Source organism: Castor canadensis, chromosome 6 (assembly GCF_047511655.1).
Source record: "Castor canadensis chromosome 6, mCasCan1.hap1v2, whole genome shotgun sequence".
Classification (NCBI taxonomy): Eukaryota; Metazoa; Chordata; class Mammalia; order Rodentia; family Castoridae; genus Castor; species Castor canadensis.
In genome coordinates, this window is record NC_133391.1 from 113,495,624 (window position 1) to 113,517,312 (window position 21,689).

The 21,689-nt window shown below is 40.2% G+C and overlaps 1 protein-coding gene across 3 annotated transcripts in view; it reads left to right on the plus strand.

Annotated features, from left to right (window-relative positions):
* The window catches only part of Dmgdh (dimethylglycine dehydrogenase), a 61,308-nt gene that overhangs the window by 4,401 nt on the left and 35,218 nt on the right, over nucleotides 1-21,689 (plus strand). For 2 of the 3 annotated variants that reach the window (XM_020152012.2, XM_074077225.1), the window contains exons 3-8: nucleotides 6,537-6,635; nucleotides 8,351-8,515; nucleotides 11,620-11,824; nucleotides 17,364-17,612; nucleotides 19,368-19,566; nucleotides 21,481-21,650. In XM_020152012.2, coding sequence (XP_020007601.1) covers nucleotides 6,537-6,635; nucleotides 8,351-8,515; nucleotides 11,620-11,824; nucleotides 17,364-17,612; nucleotides 19,368-19,566; nucleotides 21,481-21,650 — 1,087 coding nt within the window. The remainder of the gene's footprint in view (nucleotides 1-6,536; nucleotides 6,636-8,350; nucleotides 8,516-11,619; nucleotides 11,825-17,363; nucleotides 17,613-19,367; nucleotides 19,567-21,480; nucleotides 21,651-21,689) is intronic. The other variant, XM_074077226.1, reaches the window with a different exon arrangement.

The following is a 21,689-nucleotide window of genomic DNA, read 5'->3' on the forward strand; positions in this document are numbered from 1 at the left end:
GTACTGTTAGCCTCAGCCCTTCATCCCTTTCCTAATTAGCATTCCTCTCTGAGAGCAGGAGGCAAGAGAAGCCCTGCTTTGAGGGGCTTTTTCGTGTTCAGCACCTGCTCAGAGTGTGGTGCCTGTGGCCGAATCTAGGGGGAGTGCTGCCCAGACTTAATCCCTTTGGCCTAAGTCCAGTGGTCGCACTGTCAGCCCATAGGCTGTGGTCTGCCCTAAGCTCCTGGAAAAATCACAAGCCCAGTTCTTCTCCTTCCCAAGCTCCTCATCCCCCAGTCTGAGAGGGAGGCTGAGGCACCAAATCCCAGGCACAGTCTCAGAGTGTCCTTTTACTAGGTCTTGCCCAGTTTGTTTTCTCTGAGACAGAGAGGGGCAGCACACCTGCCTCCCCACCTCCAACTAGATTTCCTATGCAAGCTTCATGTTGTCCTAAAAGCAAGCCTGCCTTTCTCTATGGCCCTCCTGTACCTTTCCCTTAGTGTGCACTTGGTCACCCACTCAAGCAAGATTTCTGAGGGCCTCTGTTGTGTCAGGCCATGACTGATCCAGGTGAGGATGCAGCAGGAAACAAAACACAGTCCTTGCTTCCTCATATGCTGTGGGACAGACAGACAACACACAGCAGTATTAGAGCCAGATCCGGCCATACGGAAAAGAGAAACAGGGAAAGGGGTGCAGAATGATGGGGGCCAGCTAGGAAGGCTTCTTCCAAGAGGTAAGACTAGCAGAGACCAGGAAGCAGTGAGCAGGATGGCAGTTATCCAGGTAAGAGCATTTAGGGCAACAGATCCTGAGAGGGAGGGCTGACGCCTCACCACATCCACATTGTTAAGGGTGGCGCACACTTTAATGTCAAAATGACTTATTTGCTCATTTACATACTGACTTCATGTGGCCTGTGTTTTAGAATGCATTCCAGGATTCCCTGGGATCTTACTTCTTAGATGTCCCATGAGTCAAAAGCAGCCTGCCCTTAATGTAAGCTCTTTTAAGAAAAGTAGACAAAGATATTAGGTGACAGTTTCTTGTTCAAAGTTCTCCATGCAAAATAATTTTGCCTTAGGAAGGGGATCCCAAAGCTAGCGGGCAAAGGCCTGGTGTTGCTTTGTAGACAAGGTATACGCTGTGGCTTTCGTAATGAGCATTTGCGCAGTGTACTCTCCAGGTGGAATCAGGTATCAGAAGCCAAGTTATTTGTCCCCCTTGGAATAAAGGAAAGCAAAAGAGTTGTCCTAGGAAGCTGATTTTGGAATTTTTGCAAGTCAGGGAGGCCTGCCTCTAAGTAGCCACAGGAAGAAAATCTCATCTACTAGAAAATTTTAACACAGAGAAATTGGTGGGGGGGGGCGGTGCAGATAGGAGAATATGGAAGGTCAGGGGAGCCAGCTAAAAGGGCTGACTATGAAGATAAAGGCAGTCTCGCTCAAGCAGAATATGCTTTCAATGATAAAAGTGTCTAGAAAGTACAGGAAGGGGGTGAACATTCAAAATGGAGTCACGAGTCCATACATCCTGAGGTTTTGCTATATTTTAACAAGACAGCTTTGTCAGCAAGCAACAGAATTAATAATATAGAACATTTTATGTGGGGTGGAGAAAAAGGGGAGGCGATAGAGTGAGAAGCATGGGATTCCCCCAAGGAGAGCTGCCCCGGGGATGGAGCCAAAGTGGAGGTTTTGGAGACCAAGGACTAAAGAGGTGATATGATCCATCTGGAGTGTAGGAAGATAATATTAGAACTTGCACTTGCTTACCTACAATATAAGAAAGAAGTGAAATTCGTAATATTTCTAATGAACCCTCCCATTTGTGTGGGTGATTCCAAGGTCGACCAGAGGGAGGCGCTCTGAGATGGGAGCTTCCTCATTCTGATGCCTCCAGTGCATCATGACCTGGTGTAGACCAGGTGCTACTGGCTGACATTTTGTGAGCAGTTGTACAGAGACAGGGCCTGAGTAATACAATTTGTAATGGAAGGGAGAGGAGGAAAACTTGAGAGTATTGTGCTGAGGCTAGTTGGTTGTCTTTTGATGATAATTAAAACAGTTGTGGAACATGGAGATAAGTTTTTCCTTTACAGAAAGACAAGTGCCCCAAATTCACTGATCTTGGTAGTAATGCATACATATATAACATATATGTATGTGTGTGTATGTTAAAAAATAAATGCAGTCCGTTCCTTTAAGGTAAAAGGTATGCTTTCAATAAGAGGAAAATAACTGCTTTTTGCAAAACAGTACTGCTGGAAAAAGAACTTGTTGAAAGGGATGTTTGGAAATGTTGATATTATTACTAGATTTTTAAAAAAAATTTTTAACTTTTTAAATTAAAACAATTTTTTTAAGACTTACTAGATTTTTTTGGCCAAAATTATATGTATCACCTATGTGCACAAGATACATTTTTAACCCATTTAAAACTTCTCTGAATGATGGGTTTAGTGGGATCTGTCCTTATTCATTTTTTTTCTTTTTTTTGAAGTACTGGGTGCTTTAGATAGGGTCTTGTATTTTTGCCTGGGCCAGCCTGGCATACAGTCCTTTTACATGAGTCTCCATGTACCTGGGATGACAGATGTGACCTACTATGCTTGGTTTATTTGTTGAGATGGGGTCTCACTAACTTTTTTGACTGGGCTGGCCTCAAACTATTGTCCTCCGGATCTCCACCTCTTGAGTAGCTGAAGTTATAGGACCTACTGCACCAAGTTCCACCCCCACCCCACACACCCCATTTATTTAAAACACAAAAATCATAATACCTTCCAATTTGTTTGTAACAAACACTGATGGACAAGAGATTATAGTCAAATGTCAACAGAAATCTTTCTATAGGTTTTGACTGGGATGGAGAAAGGGGTTTCAAGACAGAGAGCACTGCTCCCACTTGGGTCCATGTACCATTGAGAAGGATCAGCCATTAAAACCAGCCTCAAATAAAGTAAACCTAGAATCAGGCCATCACACTGCTGGATTGCAACTGTTAACCCATTATACATCGTTTAATAATGAAGTTTAATAATGAATCAGATAGCTCTCACAAAAACATGATTAATAAGTTTAATATTCAAAAGGTTATGTACATAATAAATAAGATGAAAATTATTTAAAATATTTCACTGATTCCAAGTTGTTTTGTGTGTTTTATGTTCTCTATTAATACAGCAATCCATATTTGCATATCGTGTAAATAAAGAAGTATGCACATTTTAGTGGTTATTCTCAAAAGTTTTTATTGTGTGTAGGTGTATGAATAAAAGATTTGGAGCCACTGGGATATGGGGTGGGTTTAGGTCACTTGCTGGACTTTGGAGGTAGTAGAAGCTCCTGAAAGAGGAAAAGGATATGAAAGACTTAGGGAGATCATCATGAGTTGGAATCCATTATGCTACCCACAATTTAGTGCCCTTTGGTGATTTCTTGAACTCCATCATTCCTGTAATTCTTGGTAACTGCCAGCCTACTATAAGGAAGAACTTTTACTTCTTATCTATTTTATGTATGTTAACATAAATTCTTAAAGGGTTATAATCCTTCTCTATTTTGTTTTTATTATTATTATTGAGATGGGGTCTTACCATGTTGCCTAGGCTGGCTGGAAGCTCCTGGGCTCAAATAATCCCTCTACCTCAGTCTCCCAAGTGCTGGGACTACAGGTGCATGCCACAACACTAAGTTCAAGGGTTTTTTCTTTTTCTTTTTAAAATTAGCATGTAATAGTTGTACAGGGAGGATTCATTTTACATTTACATATGAGCTTACAATATATCTTAATTAAATTCACCCCTCCATCATTCTCCCTCATTCCCTCTCCCACCCCTAGTAAATTTCAACAGGCTTCATTACTCTATTTTCATAACAAATATAAAAATATCATCCACCATTTTCGTTCTCCTTCACTCTCTCCTTATGCCTTCCCCCCGCACACACTGGTATCCATCCCCAGAAAGGACCTGTCTTACCTTCCTGTCCTTCAGTTTTTTAAATTGTATGTTGATAGTTCAAGGGGCTTTCATCTTGGTATTTCAGACTTGTACGTATTGTACTTTAATCAGACTACTCCCTACTCCCACATTACTTACTCTCAAAGGGTTGTACTTCTTAATGATCATATCTGTGTTTCATCTTCCTTCTTTAGCTTTTCCACCAAGTACAATCATTTTCTTTCTTCAGATCAAAGCTAAGCCCCCTTCCTATTGGAGACTCCTGTGACCCTCCCAGCATGGTTTCTTCCCTTAGTTCTCCTATTTCTTAATGTCCCTCACTGTGTGGTCTGTCTTAATCATGTGCCCTTGATTTGATTGTCTCATGTGTGAAAGTCTGTGACCTCAATCAGACTGTAAAGTACTGAAGGATAAGACCAATATTTTCTCCCTCCCTAATGTATTTAATATACCTGTGTTGAAGACACAGAAGAGAAAAACATTGTGCCCTCCACATATCCAAATATCACAAAACTGTCACTTACATCAACAATAAGTACTTTGCAAGACTATTCAAATAATTTAAACACAGCAGAAGCACTGAATAGGTAACTCCAAATCGTAAGCACATATTAAAAGACAAAAGCCAACTTATAAAAGAGAGAATACAAAAAATAATTTTATGTCTGACTACAAAAATGACATCCATACCATACCTTTCTTCTGACTGTCCTTGCAGCAACAAAGGGAGAGAGGCATGAATCATTTCAGTAGAGATAGTTACACTATTTCAATAAGGGAGAATAACTTTTCCTTGACCATGAATTTCTAAAGGAATTTGTTCCCTAAACAAAGTACATTGGGCTTGAATGAAAAGTACAATTTTTACAGTTTTACAAAAATGAATCTGTGATCCTTTCAGATGAAAGATCATTAGGTCCTAATGTCTGGAGTGGAAGAGGAGGATGAATAGTGTAGGTAAGTGTAGATAGATAACAGTACTTTGTGATGGCCTGGCTTCACCCAGGCACGTGGCTTCTATCAGAAAGGACCCTACACCAGTACTTGTGAATAACCATTTCCTCCACAGACAGGAGATACATTGAAGACAAAATTGGGGTCTGGAAGGCCAGGGATTCTCTATTATTGATGCAGAAATGTTCATATGCACACTGAATATCAAACACGTGAAAGGGGAAGGGGTCGTTTGGCCATGAGCTCGGAAAGCCTGACTTGCAGTTTTATTGCAATGGAGGCTTCTCTGCTCTCACCTGCAGCTGTGCTACAGGATTACCCAGGAGCTGGGTTAGGATTTTTTTTGTGTGTGTGAAAACTTAGATGTGCTTACATCAAGCTGCTTGAACAAGCACTAGATAGAAGCCCCAGGATTCTATTCAATAAATGATGATTGGCAAATTTTAATGGGATTATTTTGTGTTTCAGAGAACCAAATGTCCACCACTACTGTAGAAAAACCTTATAAATATTCCCAAATACATTTTATTTTCAACAGATTGTGTTCTGATGAGCTCTCCAAGATAAATCAGCTGTAAAATGAGGCCCAAGATAGTTAATTAAGAGAACTTGCTTCATATAATTGCCTAGAATTCTTTGTCTGTATACTACATTGCATTTGCTAGAGCTGATTAAAAAAAAAAAAGACAAATTTGGCATAGCTAATATTTAGAGATCTTTTCCAGAGAGTAATTACTCCATATTTATTTAACCAATATTTGTGGGGTGCCACCTCCATGCTCATGGAACAGGTTCAGCATCTATGAAAGTCCATTTACCTATGCAATGAGGCTCAATTACCAGGAATTCTCTAACTCTTAAAATTTTCAGTTTCAGAAAAGTGTTGCTCCATTTGAGGGAAAGATGGGGATTGGGTCAAAGAAACCCTTTGCTAGTCCATGGTCCTTCTGCTTATGGGAACACAGCATGGCTGGCTGACTTGAGTCCATGTTGTATGCTGTCTTTCCTAATACAAGATGAACATCACTAATCCAAAAATCTGAGAACCAAAATGCTTCAAAATTCAAAACTTTGGAGCACAAACATTAACACTACAAGTGCAAAACTCCATACCTGGCCTTTAATGATTCTGTGTATACAAGTTTTGTTTTATGCACAAAATTATTTAAAATATTGTATAAAATTACCTTCTGGCTATGTCTATAAGGAATAGATGAGAGATAAATAAATTTCTTTTTGGATAGTCTTGGGTCCTATTTCCAAGGTATCTTATTATTTGTATGCAAATTTCCCAAACCCCTCTCCCTATCCACTAGCCAATACATTTCTGGTCTCAAGCATTTCTGATAAAGGATGTTCAACTGTAACAAATATTCCTAAATCTATTTAACTATCCCATTTTTGAGTCTCCAAACAACACTTTTCCTAGTAACTTTTAGGCCATTCAGGCACATATCTGATGGCTGGCTTTCACTGTACTTGTGGCTAAAGGTGACTCACATGGCCTGTGTTCTCACCTTTGAGGACTGGCTGGCATTTAACAGTCTGAACAAAACTTAGCTACTACTTAGCAGATAAACTACTAACATTTTGAGAATGTTGATTTTTTTCAGTATTTCCTTTCTTCCCCATTTTTAAGGCAGGCTTAACGACTTACTTTCATCCTGGAATAAACTTGAAGAAAATACATTATTATAGCATCAAACTTTATGAGAAACTGGAAGAAGAAACTGGACAGGTAAATTCATTTAACTTGAAATTGTCTGTTGGGTCAGTGTCTCAGAAACAGATAAGGTTTCCTAAAGGATTTGATATACCATCATGAACGATTGGGTGTTGTGACATTGATGACATGTGCAGTGTTTACTGTGCTAGAGTAAGGCAGAAGCTTAGGGTAACAACGTCTAAAGTTTGCTCTTTTTTTTGGCAGTACTGGGATTTTGAACTTAGTGTCTTGCACTTGCTGGGCTGGTGCTCTATTTCATGAGCCACTCTGCCAGCCCTTTTTGCTTTACTTATTTTTGGGATGGGGTCTCACTTTATGCCCAGGCCAGCCTGCACCTCAATCCTCCTATTTACTCTTCTCAAGTAGCTGGATGACAGGTGAATTCTGCCACACCTAGCTGTTGGTCGAGCTGGGGTCTTTGGACCTTTTTGCCTAGGCTGACCTGGAACCTCGATCCTCCCGATCATCATCTCCTGAATAGTTTAGATTAGAGGCTTCAGTTTGAGTTTGCTTTTAAATCAACCTACATTTCTTAAAGAGTCTTATCCATGTAATTAACCATTTTTGCTTTGTGAAGTGAAGAAATGGATAAAAAGCAGCTTCCAGAACTATCTTTAGCCAGTTGCTATATCTAGAAACTAAAAATTTGGAGCCTTTAAGCAATTGGATTACAAAGCATCTGACAATGGTGTGTGCCAGATTTTCACACAGCCTTGGAAAGTACTTCACTCAAAGCCCCCCACTTTGATTTTTATATCTTCTCATACTAACTTGTACTCTCAAAATAAAATGGCAGGCAAAGAGCTTCCAGAGGCTAAGCTCAAAGACTACATTAAATTTTCATGCTGTTCTCCTTGCTGAAAACCATCACTGGCACCTCACAATCTACAGGATGACGGTCACCAGCTTAACATGGCCTGGGAGCATGACCTCCATCAGTTGACCCCCACCTGCCTCTCCAAACTTTTCTCCTGTCACTTAACCCTCTGCTCATATCCTATGTTTACTTCTGGAATGTGCTGAGCTCTTTCAAATCACCACTACTTTATTTGTGGTGTTTCTGTTTTTCCCTGTTGCATCTTGGTCTGAAGCAACATTCCGCCTGCCCCCCTAAGCTGGGTGGCACATCTCTCAGCTCTAAGAGCGTTTGCACACACCCTTCTTATGGCACAAATCTCTCTGTTGTAATGGTTGCTTGCTTTGTGCTTGGTTTTCCCTGCAGATTACAAGCAACTGGGGGGACAGGACTGGATCTTTTATCTCTGTAACCCGGACCCTTGCTGAAGCTTGGCAAACAGAAGGACTTCAAGAAATGTCAAATGAATGTTTAATTCAGCTCACAATTAATCATTTTGATTCTTCCTAATCCTCCTTAAATCCTTTGTCTTTCTCTGTTTCACATACTGTTCTTTCAGTCTGCACACTAAGACTGGTCCCAGACTGTTGTAACGATGCACGTAGCCATCTTGTCCTCATCTGTTCACTTAGCTCCCTTGAGGCAGGGTCTTCCTTCTCTTGTTCACCCCAATATCTCTGGGGTTTAGAATAGCCTGGCACAGAGGAGCATTTAGTGAGTAGCTGCTCAATGAATGTCTTTTCATGAGATACCAATACTTTATTCACTGCATAGTAAATTTACTTTCTTATATACTTTTATGTTGCCCAGGAGCTATGTTTTATGCCAACTAACATTTATTTGTGTGCTTTTATTGGAATTATTGTCACAGATGGTAGGATTCCATCAGCCAGGTAGTATCAGAATTGCTACAACTCCTGTAAGGGTGGATGAATTTAAGTATCAAATGACTCGGACTGGCTGGCACGCAACAGAACAGTATATAATTGAACCTGAAAAGATCCAAGAGCTGTTCCCTTTACTCAACATGAATAAGGTATCTATCTGAAGGGCATTTTCACCATTGGCTGAAAAATTGGGAAAAAGTTGTCTTGAGAAGCAAATAAAAAATAGAAACACTCTGTGCACATATATATATTATATATATATACACATTTTTGGAGGGGTGATACTGGGGTGTGAATTTAGGGTCTCATTCTTGCTAGCCAGGTGCTCTACCATTTGAGCCATGCCCCCAACCTTGGGCACATATTTCCGACTGCAAAATTATATGATGAATGCTGGATTTGGGGTAAATTACAAGGTGGGCTGCCATGTATGCTAAACGAAATATAAGGTAATAAAAATTCTTACTGCTTTTCTACCGATGACAACTGACAAAACGTTTTCCATGACTTTCTATAACTGTTTTCCCCAGATCAAAGGGTTACCATCCACAAACCTGTTTGAGAACTTTAGAAAGAACTATGATCTGATATTTCAGAGAAGCAGTTATTATATTTTTTAGGAAATTCACTTAAGAAGTCAGTAAATCTCACCCAGCTCATAGCCGTACTTCCCTTATTGACTCTGTGCCAGGTGTGAGGGAATCCACTTGACAAGGAATTTACTGGTTTTTTCACTGCTGGGTGATCATCCTTTTTGAATAACAATATCGACTAACACTACAACACATTTTTATGTATTTGGAACCATGCTAAGCCTTTTACAGACATAATTCATTTACTCTTCACAATAGTATTACAAGGTAACTGTTAATACTCAACAAGAACTGAAGTTTAGACAGTTTACATTGTGTATCCAAGTCATTTGTTAGAGCTGGAGCAAGGATTTGAACCCCGGCCCTCTGACTGCATTGGCACTGTGTTGATGTCCCAAGGGGCTGTTAAGGGAAGCGGATGTTTATGCTTCCCTGCTGATGAATCCTGCAATATTCTGCCCTTCCACGGTTTGTGTCATTGCTGTGGGTGCAGGGAAGGTGCGGGGCGGTTGTTTTCTCTGTAGGTCTATACAGGTTTCAGACACTCCCTTGTCTGTCATTCTGTGTGACAGCAATGTGTTAGTAGATCGGGGTTGCACACTGCATTTTCTGTGAAGCTCTACCTCACTCCTGGTGAGGACATGGGTATACCTCATTAAAGATCCATACTGGAATACTTGGCTGGATGTTCTCACATCACGGATTCTCAAGGGTGTTAGGCAGTGGAACACATGTCCAAGATATTCTCTGATCTGGGGCAGGGTGCCAAATTAAATATATGCAACCACTACAGAGAGGACACAGCCGTTATAAAAAGCCAGTGTGACATTCAGAAGTGTGCAGGAGTGCGAATCCCATGAACATCAGGGTTCTTGCACTGGACCTATGGAGTAAAAGGACTGAATTTGTAGTCAGAAACTTCCCACAGGGTGAATATGATCAAAGTAGATGATGATGATGATGATGATGTGTGTGTGTGTGTGTGTGTGTATGTGTGTGAAAATGTCACAGTAAAGCCCGTTATTTTGTACAATTAATATACATTTAAAAAAAAAAAAAAAGGAAAACTTCCCATGAAGAGAAGGCCCAGATGGCTTCACTGGTGAATCCTCCCAGACATCTGAAGAATTAGTACTAATCCTTCACAAAGTCTTCCAAAATTAGAAGTGAACATTCTACGAAACCAGCATTGCCTGCCCTAATATTAAAACCAAAGACATCACAAGGAAAGAAAGAAAAATCTTGAGATTTTCTTGAGAAAAATCTGTGATGTAAGAACGTCCAGCCAAGTATTCCTGTTTCTTAGGAATACAGATGCAAAAATCTTCACAAAAACACTGAGACCAAGTTTAGCAACATACCAAAAGGTATGACCAAGAAAATTTATCCCAGGAACACAAGGTTATTTTAACATCTGAAAACCAATCAGTGTGGTAACACCACAGTAATAAGATAAAGGACAAACCCACATGATCATTTCAACAGATGCAGAAAAGCATTTCACAAAAGCTCCTTGTTCATATTTGATGCTAAGCAGATTTCTGTTGAATAGATAAGATCAAATTATAATATTTCATCTCCATCACTCATTTCAGCAACTTTCATTCTTCTTTGTTTTCTGTATAGTACCTAAGTTGAAGCCCTAACACAAAGTATAAATTTTCATGATAGCAGATATATATGTGAATCTATTAACAGTATTAAGCAATTAAATATAAATCATGACTGACATGCCAATTAGATTAGATTTGGCTTTAAGTATCAGAAGCCAAAATAATAATGCTCAAACACCATAGAAGTCTGTTTTTCTTTCACGTAAACATCCAACACTTGAGTGGTGACTCTTTTTCATGAAGGGTTCAGGGCACCTAATCACCTTCCAGATCATTGCTCCATCATTCTTGGGGTGTGGCTCTAGTATTATTCCCAGATGACAACTAGAGCTCCAGCCATTGTGTCTGCATTGCATCCAGCAAGATGGAGTAGGACAAAGAAGGGAATGTACCAGGTATCTTTTTAAGATGATTTGCAGAAACCATTATATATGTCACTTTCATTTGTATTTCCACCAGCCAGAACTTAGTAATAACTTTAGCTCTCAGCTAGAACTAGGAGCTCCCAGGAAGGTTGGAAACTGTACCCTTTGTTCCTGGTGGCCATGTGTCCAAATAGACATTTGAGAGTCAATGCTATGGGACGAATGGAGGAAGCATGTTAGAGACAATTGCAATCCTCTGTCAAATAAGCCTGCATAATTAACTCTGAATCCTGCCTGTCTCTGAGCAGGATTTAGGAAAAAGACAGGCAGATTGATCAGTCTACCGCCAAGAGATCTTCCCTAGCTGGGTACTGGGAACTGAACTCAGGGCCTCACACTTGCAAGGCAAGCACTCTACCACTTGAGCAATACCGCCAGTTCTTTGGCTTTTAGTTTTTCAGATAAAGTCTTGCACTAGCTTTGCCAGGGCTGGCCTGAAACTATGATTGTCCTACCACTGTCTCCTGAGCATCTGGGATTACAAGCACATACCACCATGCTCAGCCCCCAAAAGATGCACTTTTAAAGTCCACTTTTCTCAAACATTTGCTGGCAGGATATACTTAGGCTGAGTAGCAAGCATATATTTATTTGAATAGTGACTTTTTACTGATTAATTTAGATTTTAGCCGGACTGTATAATCCTGGAGATGGTCACATTGATCCTTATTCTCTAACGATGGCCCTAGCTGCTGGGGCTAGGAAATATGGTGCCCTTTTAAAGTATCCTGCACCAGTAACTGCTTTAAATCCCAGACCAGATGGGACATGGGATGTGGAAACTCCACAGGGATCCGTGAGAGCAAACAGAATTGTGAATGCTGCAGGTAAGCCTCGTATCTTTTTTTTTTTAAGCTAGTGTTTTTAAAGTGCAAAAAAAATAAATATTTAGCCACAAAGCGATGGTTATAGGATGAACATTGTTACACAGCTGAATGATGCTTTCATGTTTGCTGTAAGGCCACCAAGACTGCTGACCATGACTTTGCCTGGGGTGAGTGAAGTACCACTCACTCCTGGGTTATCCACACACAGTTTGTACTTTTTTTTCCATTCTCTATTTTCTTCTCTTCCAGATTGTGTTTTGTGAAATGAGGCTTCTTTTTCCTTTCTATGTTCGCTACCTCCACCAATAACCAAGTTCTACTGTTTCTGAGCACCCTCTTTGTTCTCAATTGGCTTTGGAGGGCAGATTTAATCATTTCTGCCCTCTCTCATCCATTTCTGATTACTTTTGACTCTAGTCAAACCTTTTGATCCTTCTCCTTTGAGAACATTATCAAACATGTTTCATTACCTTTTCTCTAGGCAGTTCACTTACAGTTTAGAGTAACACTTACAGCTCATAGAATAATGGAGCCCGAAGATATCAGTGGTGAGCTGACGACTTCCTCATTTTCCACTTGTAGAAGGCAGTGTCCAGCAGGGTCAGGGTCCTTGGCTAAGTGACATAGCTAGTTTTGTCAGAGCTAGGACTGGGTCTTTTGATTCTTGAGCTGATACACTTTCGATATACTTTCTAACAGGTCAGTTGTATGTGAAGTCATTTTCAACTATCACACAGGCAAAAATAGGTTCCATTGAATCTATTTTGTGCAAGCTATGCTGGATTTAAGAGTTTATACTTTCCTACAGTGCATAATAGTTCCTTAAAATCTAAAATAACCATGAGGCAGTAACTGATTTTCCTTGAGCCAGTGTTTAAATGATAAAATGAAAATAATCTTCATTATTCATTAAATCAAATGACAGGCCACAAAGACATACCAAAGACAGGTGCCCTTCTGATTCTGTCATCTAAGTTGTAACTTCTGACTGATGCTATCTTTTAGCAAAAAAAAAAAAAAAATTAGTGAGCCTAGAATAAAAGCCTTGCCTTCATTATTTAAGATTCTAAATTAGTATTTCTGAATCTTTCTTACCCATGCATGAAAATCTCATTCTTTCTTTAATATAATTTGAAATTCAAAATAATGCAAAATGACCCAAACAATGTGTTCACATATGGAAAAAAATGAATACAGAAAAATAAATAAATAAAAAATAAAAATAATGTAAAATGTCCCTAAAAATAAAAGCAATAGAATAAAATGGCTTTCTTTGCCCCTTTATCTACCTGGTACACCTCTCTTTCTTTGTCCCTGGGAGAGTCTGATCTAAATTCTGATAAAAGAGCAAGCACAAGGCCTTGAGTTCAAACCCTACTACTGCCAAATAAATAAATTGGAAGATCTAAGACATTAAAATAATTCACTTTTTTCCCCAAGTAGCAAGGATTCTTTGTAAATTTGCAGGTTTTTTATGGTCTCATGTTCTTAGCTCCTTAAAACACTTGGCACTTTCTTGACGACAGCAAATACTAAGCAAGCATACTGAGAACGCCACGGCCAGTGCCTGTGCAGACATGGCTAATGGATGGCTGATGTGACTGTACCCCTTGCACAAAGCCCCACCACTTTTCAAAACACAGCTCTTCAGGAAGTCAAGCCTTCTCAATGGGTATTTTGGGAAAGAAACTAGCAGATCTTAGTTTAACACATTTATCCTCTGTCTCCTACGATGAACGCGCTTTTATTTACATAATAATTTGCCATGGTAATAAATGCACTGTGAGGACTATGGAATCTGTGAGGAGGAAGAAGGAAGAGCTCCAAAGAGGTCTGACCTAAACCTGGGAACTGGTCACCGGATGGAGCTTTCTACACAGCTGTGAAGCCCTGTGGGTTGGAGGGGTGGGGACAGCAATGACAGGAGGTCCTCCAGAATGGCTGCCCCTTGCTGGCTTTGGAAAAAAGAATCCCTGGAATTAGGTGGATAGCATAGCCTTTGCGGAGTGGCTGCTTCCCTTCATCCCTTGTTCCAGACTTGCCCCGCCCTCCTCCACCCCTTTCTCCCTCTCCCTGGTAACTCCAGGCAGCATCCTGCTAAAAGTTGTGTGAGCTGTCCTGCCTCAGTTCTCAATTCTTTATCTCATTCACACCAGATCTCCACCCCATAATCTTTTTTTTTTCTTTTTCTCTTCCATCTCTTCCACTGTGCAAAAGTTACTACAGAAAATCTAACTATGACCATATTGGTAGTTCACAGATGTATGTGTGTTTATTTCTAAGTCAGTTTTCAAAGAAACCTTATCTAAAGTACAGTCGCTCCTCATAGGGCAGGCCTCAGTAAGTGGGGGTAAAAGTTTGGACCTGCCTCCTTCTAGAGTTGAAGCTAATGAAGATCATATAAATGACTTGAGAATGTAGCAGCTGGAATGTTTCCCAGAGCTACTCAGGGAGACCAGGATGCCTCACAAAATCAGGCAAGGTTCTTAGGTTGCCTTGGAAATTTAATTAAAGTAGCCAGGATATAAACTTGGAAATATAAACAAATTGTGAACCATGTAAGGACTGCTGACTCTTCAGGATGCCCACAAGAAGGAAAGTGTAAGAGTGAAAACATGTCTGTTTGCTGATGTGTCTCCTCTCCTCTCCCTTCCCCTCCTCTCCCTTCTCCTCCCCTCTCCTCTCCTCTTCTCTCCTCTCCTCACAGACTTCATAATCCTCACAATGCATTTATTACCATGGCAAATTATTATGTAAATAAAAGTGCATTCATCGTAGGAGACAGAGGATAAATGTGTTAAATTAAGATCTGCTAGTTTCTTTCCCAAAATACCCATTGAGAAGGCTTGACATCCTGAAGAGCTGTGTTTTGAAAAGTGGTGGGGCTTTGTGCAAGGGCACCTGAAAGGAGTGCAGTCATATCAGTCATTGATTAGCACCCATTCTGCTAGTAAAAGTGATCTAGGTGGGGGCTTAGAAACTGTATTTTCTTTTTTTTCTTTCCTTCTCTTTCTTCTTTTCCTCCTCTTCCTTTTTTTTTTTTTTTTTCAATCCTGGGGATGGAACCCAGGGCCTTACACATGTTAAACAAGTGCTCTACTGCTGAGCTAGCCACATCCCCAGCTGCCGATATAGATGATTTGAAAATATCCCTTGACCACTAGACAGTAGAATGCCATGACCATGTTCTTGAGCAAGTAGAGCTGAGGAAGGCTTTGATGCCTCCAGCCTCTTGGTGTAAATAGTCTAACTTGCTCTTAGTCCCCACTGCTTTCAAAATTGGCTTCATTCTACCTTCTTTCTACTTTTCCCTCAGGTGCATCATGAGGATGTGGCAAGGTGTCATTTGTTATGATGCAAACCTTTTCTCTGCCTCATGATGGTTTCTCTTGACCCATCCAGTTGACCCATCAGATGTAGATAACTTTGTAAGATTTACTTAAGAATTTTCCTAATATGGTAAATCAGAAATGTGACTGGATTGTGGTAACATGAAGCCTAGTGTTCAGCCAAAAGGAATGTATTAATTTTGCCTGTTAACTCTGCATCAAAGAATGAAACCATCATTGTCTGTGTATAAAGCCTCTGTAGAAGTGAACTTGTTCATGAAACTTCGCCCTTCATTTTAACCTCATTTTTATTAATTACTGTTTTTTTTAAATGAAGGTCATTTCTATTGGTTCTTCAGTTGCTTTCTATGTGTTAATGGTAGATTCTTTCATGCTTGACTCTTTCCTCTGAACTTGGTGGGTGTATGATATAGCAGGGGTTGAAGTACAATCTTGGTTAGATTTAGGCTAATTTAATAACATCTAGAGGGAGAGAATGCCTCAAACACCAACATCAAAGGGTAAAACAGTACAGAGTTGCTATGGTATTTGAAGTAATGTAATTATATGAGACTTATGCATACATTTCTACTTTATTTTAATGATGAAGTGCATTAATAAGCAAGCAATTAGACTCAGAAATTCATAAATATGTTGGAACAGGACAGAGTAAATTTTCTTTATGTTTTTAATTGGAACAAGTAGATTGAGGACATTGCAGTAGTTTGAATTGCTAGGCTAAATATTTTGACTGTTTTATATTTAAAAATTGCTGTACCATATATAACTAGAATATGTGGCTTTATTATATTTTCCTACAAAGTCCTGACACAGGTAATTCATATCTTCCTATAGCAAGAATAAATTAAGTCTCAAATTATTAAAGATTGTATTTCGAGTTCACAAATGGGCAGCCATTTCTGGGGTAGCTGTACAACTCCAGATTATGACTAACTTAGCCATTAGGCCAAAAGAAAACAGGATACAGGGGTAGGATTTAGATAGTTAAACAGAAAGAAACTTTGGCTCATAAGAGAACGTAACCTGGCTTTACAGACTGACTCATAAATGAGTCTGTGTTTAGCTCTGAGCCTCCTAATAATGAAAGAGACCTCAGAACTCCTTATTAGATTTCAAAAAGATGAAGGAGGAAGAGGAAGAAGTAGAGGTTGAAGAGAAGGAAAAGGAGAAGAGAAGAAACAGAAATTATTGAAAATTTAAAGAGTACAACCTGTAAAGCAGAACCTTAAATAGGACTCTCTAATCCTTTGTATGATTACTCAGTTACTATGAAACAAACAAGCAAACAGAACACCCTCCCAAAAAAAGAATCCATTGATGGGTCAGGGAACATCATGCCCCTGCCAAATAATAATCATTTTTTTTAACATTTTATATCCTGAAATACTTTTATACCAGTAAAAGTGTCTTGGGTTTTTAAAATAAAGTCTTTCTGAAGCATGAAAACCAGTAAAATATGAAGATTATCGGATCCCCCAGAGTGACTTTGGGCATGTCTTAACCTCCCTGGACACTGGCTACCACATCTACATACTGAAAAGTCAGCCTGAGAAAGAATCCAGGGTCCTTCAGCCACAAATGACCTAGTTCTGTGTTTGGAAAATGATGTGAAACGAGTAAACTTTGTTTTGGGACCTGCTCACCTACTGAGGAACCCAATCTTCCCTTTGCAGTGGCTGCTCTTCACACCTTGGTTTTTGTTTGTTTTGTTTTTGTTCCTGCTGTTGTTTTTCTTTTCTTTTTTCTCCTCAACACAATAGCCTCTTCCTTTACCTGTCTACAAGTGGGGTTTATTCAAATAAATTTTTTTCTATTCATCTTTAATTAGGGGAAAAATGCTTTTTCAGGAACAGAACTCCCTTAGATTGCAATATCAAAACACTGAGCAATGTAAAGTATTGTCTTATCTTGTCATTCCCCCATTCAATTTTACAATGATAAAAAATTTAAGGTGGGGATAGATTGGTGATAGAGCCTTTGCCTAGCATATTTGAGACCCTGGGTTCAATTCTCAGCACTTAAAAAAAAAGCAAAAAGGAGTAAAGATTGTTATGACATTCTTTAGACATTTGTGTATCAACACACGAATACTCCAATCTAAATGTTTTTGGTATACATTGCCATATCACTGTCCTATCAGGTATGTTTATATAAGCGGTGACATTTTAAAATGATTTCTTCTACTTAAGGATTTTGGGCTCGAGAAGTAGGTAAAATGATCGGATTAGAACATCCTCTCATCCCTGTTCAGCATCAATATGTCATTACATCCACCATACCTGAAGTGAAAGCTTTGAAACGAGAACTCCCTGTGCTCCGGGACCTCGAAGGATCCTATTACCTGCGACAGGAAAGGGATGGACTTTTGTTTGGTCCATATGAGAGCCAGGAAAAAATGAAAGTTCAGGACTCCTGGGTCACCAGTGGAGTCCCTCCAGGTGGGTTCAGGTCAGACACATGGGGTTCATCCTCTCCATGGCTGGGGGTCTGCTAAAGATTAAGACAAGGCCACACTACTACAATGTCAGGTGCCTGGGACAGTAGGTGAAGGGCTCAAGGTGACTCTGCTCTCAGATGCCTTTGAACAATCAGCAGAGAGTGAGGGGAAAGAGAGACGATGCGGTTGGTGGAGAAGCTGAAGAAACCTGTTGCAACCGCTCTGAAAGGCTCCAGGTGCATTTTCACTTGTCCACACCAATTTTCTTCTGCCTTCCCACTTTTCCCTGATCCACTATCTGCTAGGTCAAGTTTCAAGATTTGAATACAGCTGCTCTTGTGTTTTCATAGTTGGTCCATCCATAACAGGTATCAAAAACAGGACAGCCATCCTACAAAGAAGGAAGCCCAGGAGTCTGACAGAGTAGGACAGGTTGGTCTATAAATGAGACCTTCCCATGTGACATAAGTGGAAAAGGCTTGGGGCCGAATGCTGGAGCACATGGGGCTATAGTTTCTTTCAAGTTCTGTAAGGAAATGGGTCAGTTTGTTTCTCTCTCTCTCTCTCTCTTTTTATTGAAATATTCCCACAGAGCCAGATTAAGAATTGGGTTGCCTGAGGAGACACCTCTGGTTTTAATCTTAAAGGGAGCTAAAATGTCATTGGGACACTGAAATATTATGAGTAACATAAAGAAGTAGGGGAAATTGTGCCTCAGAGAATTTTGCTTTGTCATGTCCTATGTAACGGGACATGACCACTAACCCAGTATTGCAGATGCTGGGAGCGCTTTGGTTTCACTGAGTGGGCTGTGTGCAGTTGGAGCTGAGCAGAATCACTCCTGACCCCAGAGTGAGGGCTGAGCTGTCTCCAGGAGCCTCACTCTCCACCACGCCCCATGCCAGCAACCTGTCTTCCAAATACTGAAATAATCTCAGTTGGCGGGAGAGCTCGTTTTTGAGCTGTCCCTAGGTGTGGGTACCATGAGTCCCAGTGCACTCTGGGTAGCTGAGGCCTCCATGCTTCTCCCTATACTTGCAGTCCCAAGAAAAGCTGGAGAAGCTGGCTGGATACGATGTGGGAAAATCACCAGAATGGGCAGAGGCATTCCTTGGGATGTTCTCTGTGGCCTTGCTTTCAATCACAGTGACTTTTAGGAGAAGATGATTGTCCTCCAAGACCATTGTTTTCACAGAACTCTAGCCCACGGATGCACGTGGGAGCAGGATAGAAGAAGGAGGCCTCCTGCAGAAAGGAGAGTTCAAAGGATCCAAAATCTCTCATCCTAGATCCTGGAGCAGGGATCCAATTTGCCCAGAGTCCTGACATGACCCTGTACAATCCTATTTGTCCTAGTCTGGGGCAAGGTTGGGGGAAGTGGGATAAAACAGGCCTTTATTGTTAATTGAAGGATTAAAAAAACTCTCTAGACAAACCAAATTACTGGTTTTCTCTTTTAAATTGTGATTTGTTAAAATATTAGAAACAACATACAGAAATTTAAATTTATATTAATTAAAAGGGTGATTTTGTTTCAAGAATAATAGCACTATTGCTCTCAGTAATATAATGGTTATCCATATATGAATAGTGAATGTCAAGTTTAGACTTAAAAAGAAAAGGAGGGTGAGGGGAAGGGAAGAGATTGGAGTAGCTTTCTAACAGGCATCTCTAAACTGGGCTGCTTCAGATTTAAATTACTGAGCGCTTGTCAGTGCACCTGTAGCATCCTGACCATAGGGGCCTATCTTTCCAGGCTTTGGAAAGGAACTCTTCGAGTCTGACCTGGACCGAATCATGGACCATGTTGAAGCTGCCATGGAAATGGTTCCAGTCTTGAAAAAGGCTGACATCATAAACATTGTCAATGGTCCTATCACCTATTCTCCTGACATCTTGCCCATGGTGGGGCCCCATCAGGGGGTTAGAAACTACTGGGTAGCTATCGGCTTTGGGTGAGTTTCTCCATGCAATTTAACATTGATTATAGAAGCATTTATGTTACCTAAATGTAGTCGCATAATTTCAGGCCACAAAAGGAAAATCCAGGAGAGGATGAGAGTGGGTCGTAAGAGGCAGATTTTTTTCTTTGCATATGAAGGAATGATACAAGTTATAAAAATATCAATTTTAAATCACTGACTATATAATGATCTAATCCCTCCATAGATTTTGAAGATTAGCACACAGAAAGGCAATCATTTCCTGAAACTTTCTTTTTGTATATTTCCTGCCATTTCTATTATTTGTATCCTTTCATGCTGTTATCATCAGATAGGTCAATTTGCTCCAGTTTTATAAGGATGTTTTCATAACCAAATATGACAAAGATAATTCAAAATATCAAATGTGCCCTGTATCTGACGCGTTTTCACTGTAATTTGTGTTTGTCCACCATGACTTACTTCTTTATTCTTGCTTGGGTTTCTTCCTAGTTATGATTCCCTTGTCTCTCTGATATATCATTTCTAATATTTGTCCCATTAATTTGGTGAATATTGATGTCAAACTCACTTTGCTATCATATCACTGCTTCTATTATTCTATTTTTTCTCCATTTTATTTGGCCAGTTGCTCAACTAATATTTAATGACTGCAACTCTGTGCCAGGCCTAGTGGTACACTACCCAGAGAAGTGTAAATCTCTGTCCTTTCATTCCCTTCATAAAGAGCATTATAACAACCTTAGGCATTCATTTTTCTAACATAGCAAAATTGGTTTCTCATTGTGAGGAAAGTCAACATGTCCACTCTGCTAGTTCTACCCACACTCTTAGACGTGTGGTTCTACCTTTTAAGTCCCTACTTTTAGGGACTAGAGGTCTTGTGTTAGTTTTTGTTGTTTAATTTCTTTTCTTTCTTTCTTTCTTTTTTTTTGCTCTACCATTTTTGTCACACCTCCAGTCCCTTTGCCTCTAATTTGTTTTGCAGATAGGGCTTGAAGCTTTTGCCTGGGCAGTTTCAAAGCATGATCCTCCTATCTCTGCCTCCTGAGTAGCTGGGATTACAGGCACAGTCACCATACCTGTCTGGGTTCTTGCATCTTAATGTCTACTCATGTGGTTCCTTTTCTTGGTTCTTTCTTCCCCCTGCTCCCCTTGCCATGTGACTCCTGGACTAGTCAATTCCTCAAAACTGTGTCACTGATTAACTCATAGAGAAAGCCTTCATTAGACAAGAGTGAATTTGCAGAAATGTGCATGGTCTAGGTAAACCTGTGATCTCTCCATTCTGATACCAAAACACAACCATATTCATGGTTTTAAAGCATCTTCTTATGGAGATACGAAACAAGCTGACCTTCCCCACCAAGCATCCCATTAGTTGCAAAATACAGGGGCCATCATTCCTTTCCACCACCTCCTCACAAGTCCCCAGTGAGTCCCTGTATGTCTGAATGATTCTGAGATAGTAGTCCAAGTTCCTTGCACAGAGGCCAGCACCTAAGGGAGTCAGAACTAAATTGAATCTGAGAAGCGATGGATGGGGCACGCATTTCTCCCACAGTTTCCTATCAGTCAGGATAGTCACAGCTCAAGAGGGCTGGTTAGCACCAACCACATTGGCCTATTTGCTTCCCTTCCCCCTCTCCCAGCCCCATCACCTCTTACTTAGTGAGCATCCTTACTAGCTAGAAGTTGTAGGTAAGTGGAAACAAACTCACTATCAAGTCAGGCACACTTAATTTGAATGTCTCGGCATGCACTCATTTATTATGAGGAAAAATGTAGAGCATAAAACTGTGTTTCCTTTGCATTCTGAATAGCACAAATCACTCCGACTTTGAGGCCCTGACAACATTTGGACATGTTTCGTCGTTTTCAAACAGCATGTGTTAGTAACAAGATATCTATCTCTGTATTTGAAAGATACGGCATAATCCATGCTGGCGGGGTAGGGAAGTACCTCAGTGACTGGATCCTGCAGGGAGAGCCTCCTTTTGACCTGATAGAATTGGATCCTAATCGCTATGGCAAATGGACCACACCTCAGTACACCGAGGCCAAAGCAAGAGAATCATATGGATTCAACAATATTGGTGATATACTATTTTGTTGTTGTTTTTACAGCTTGCAGA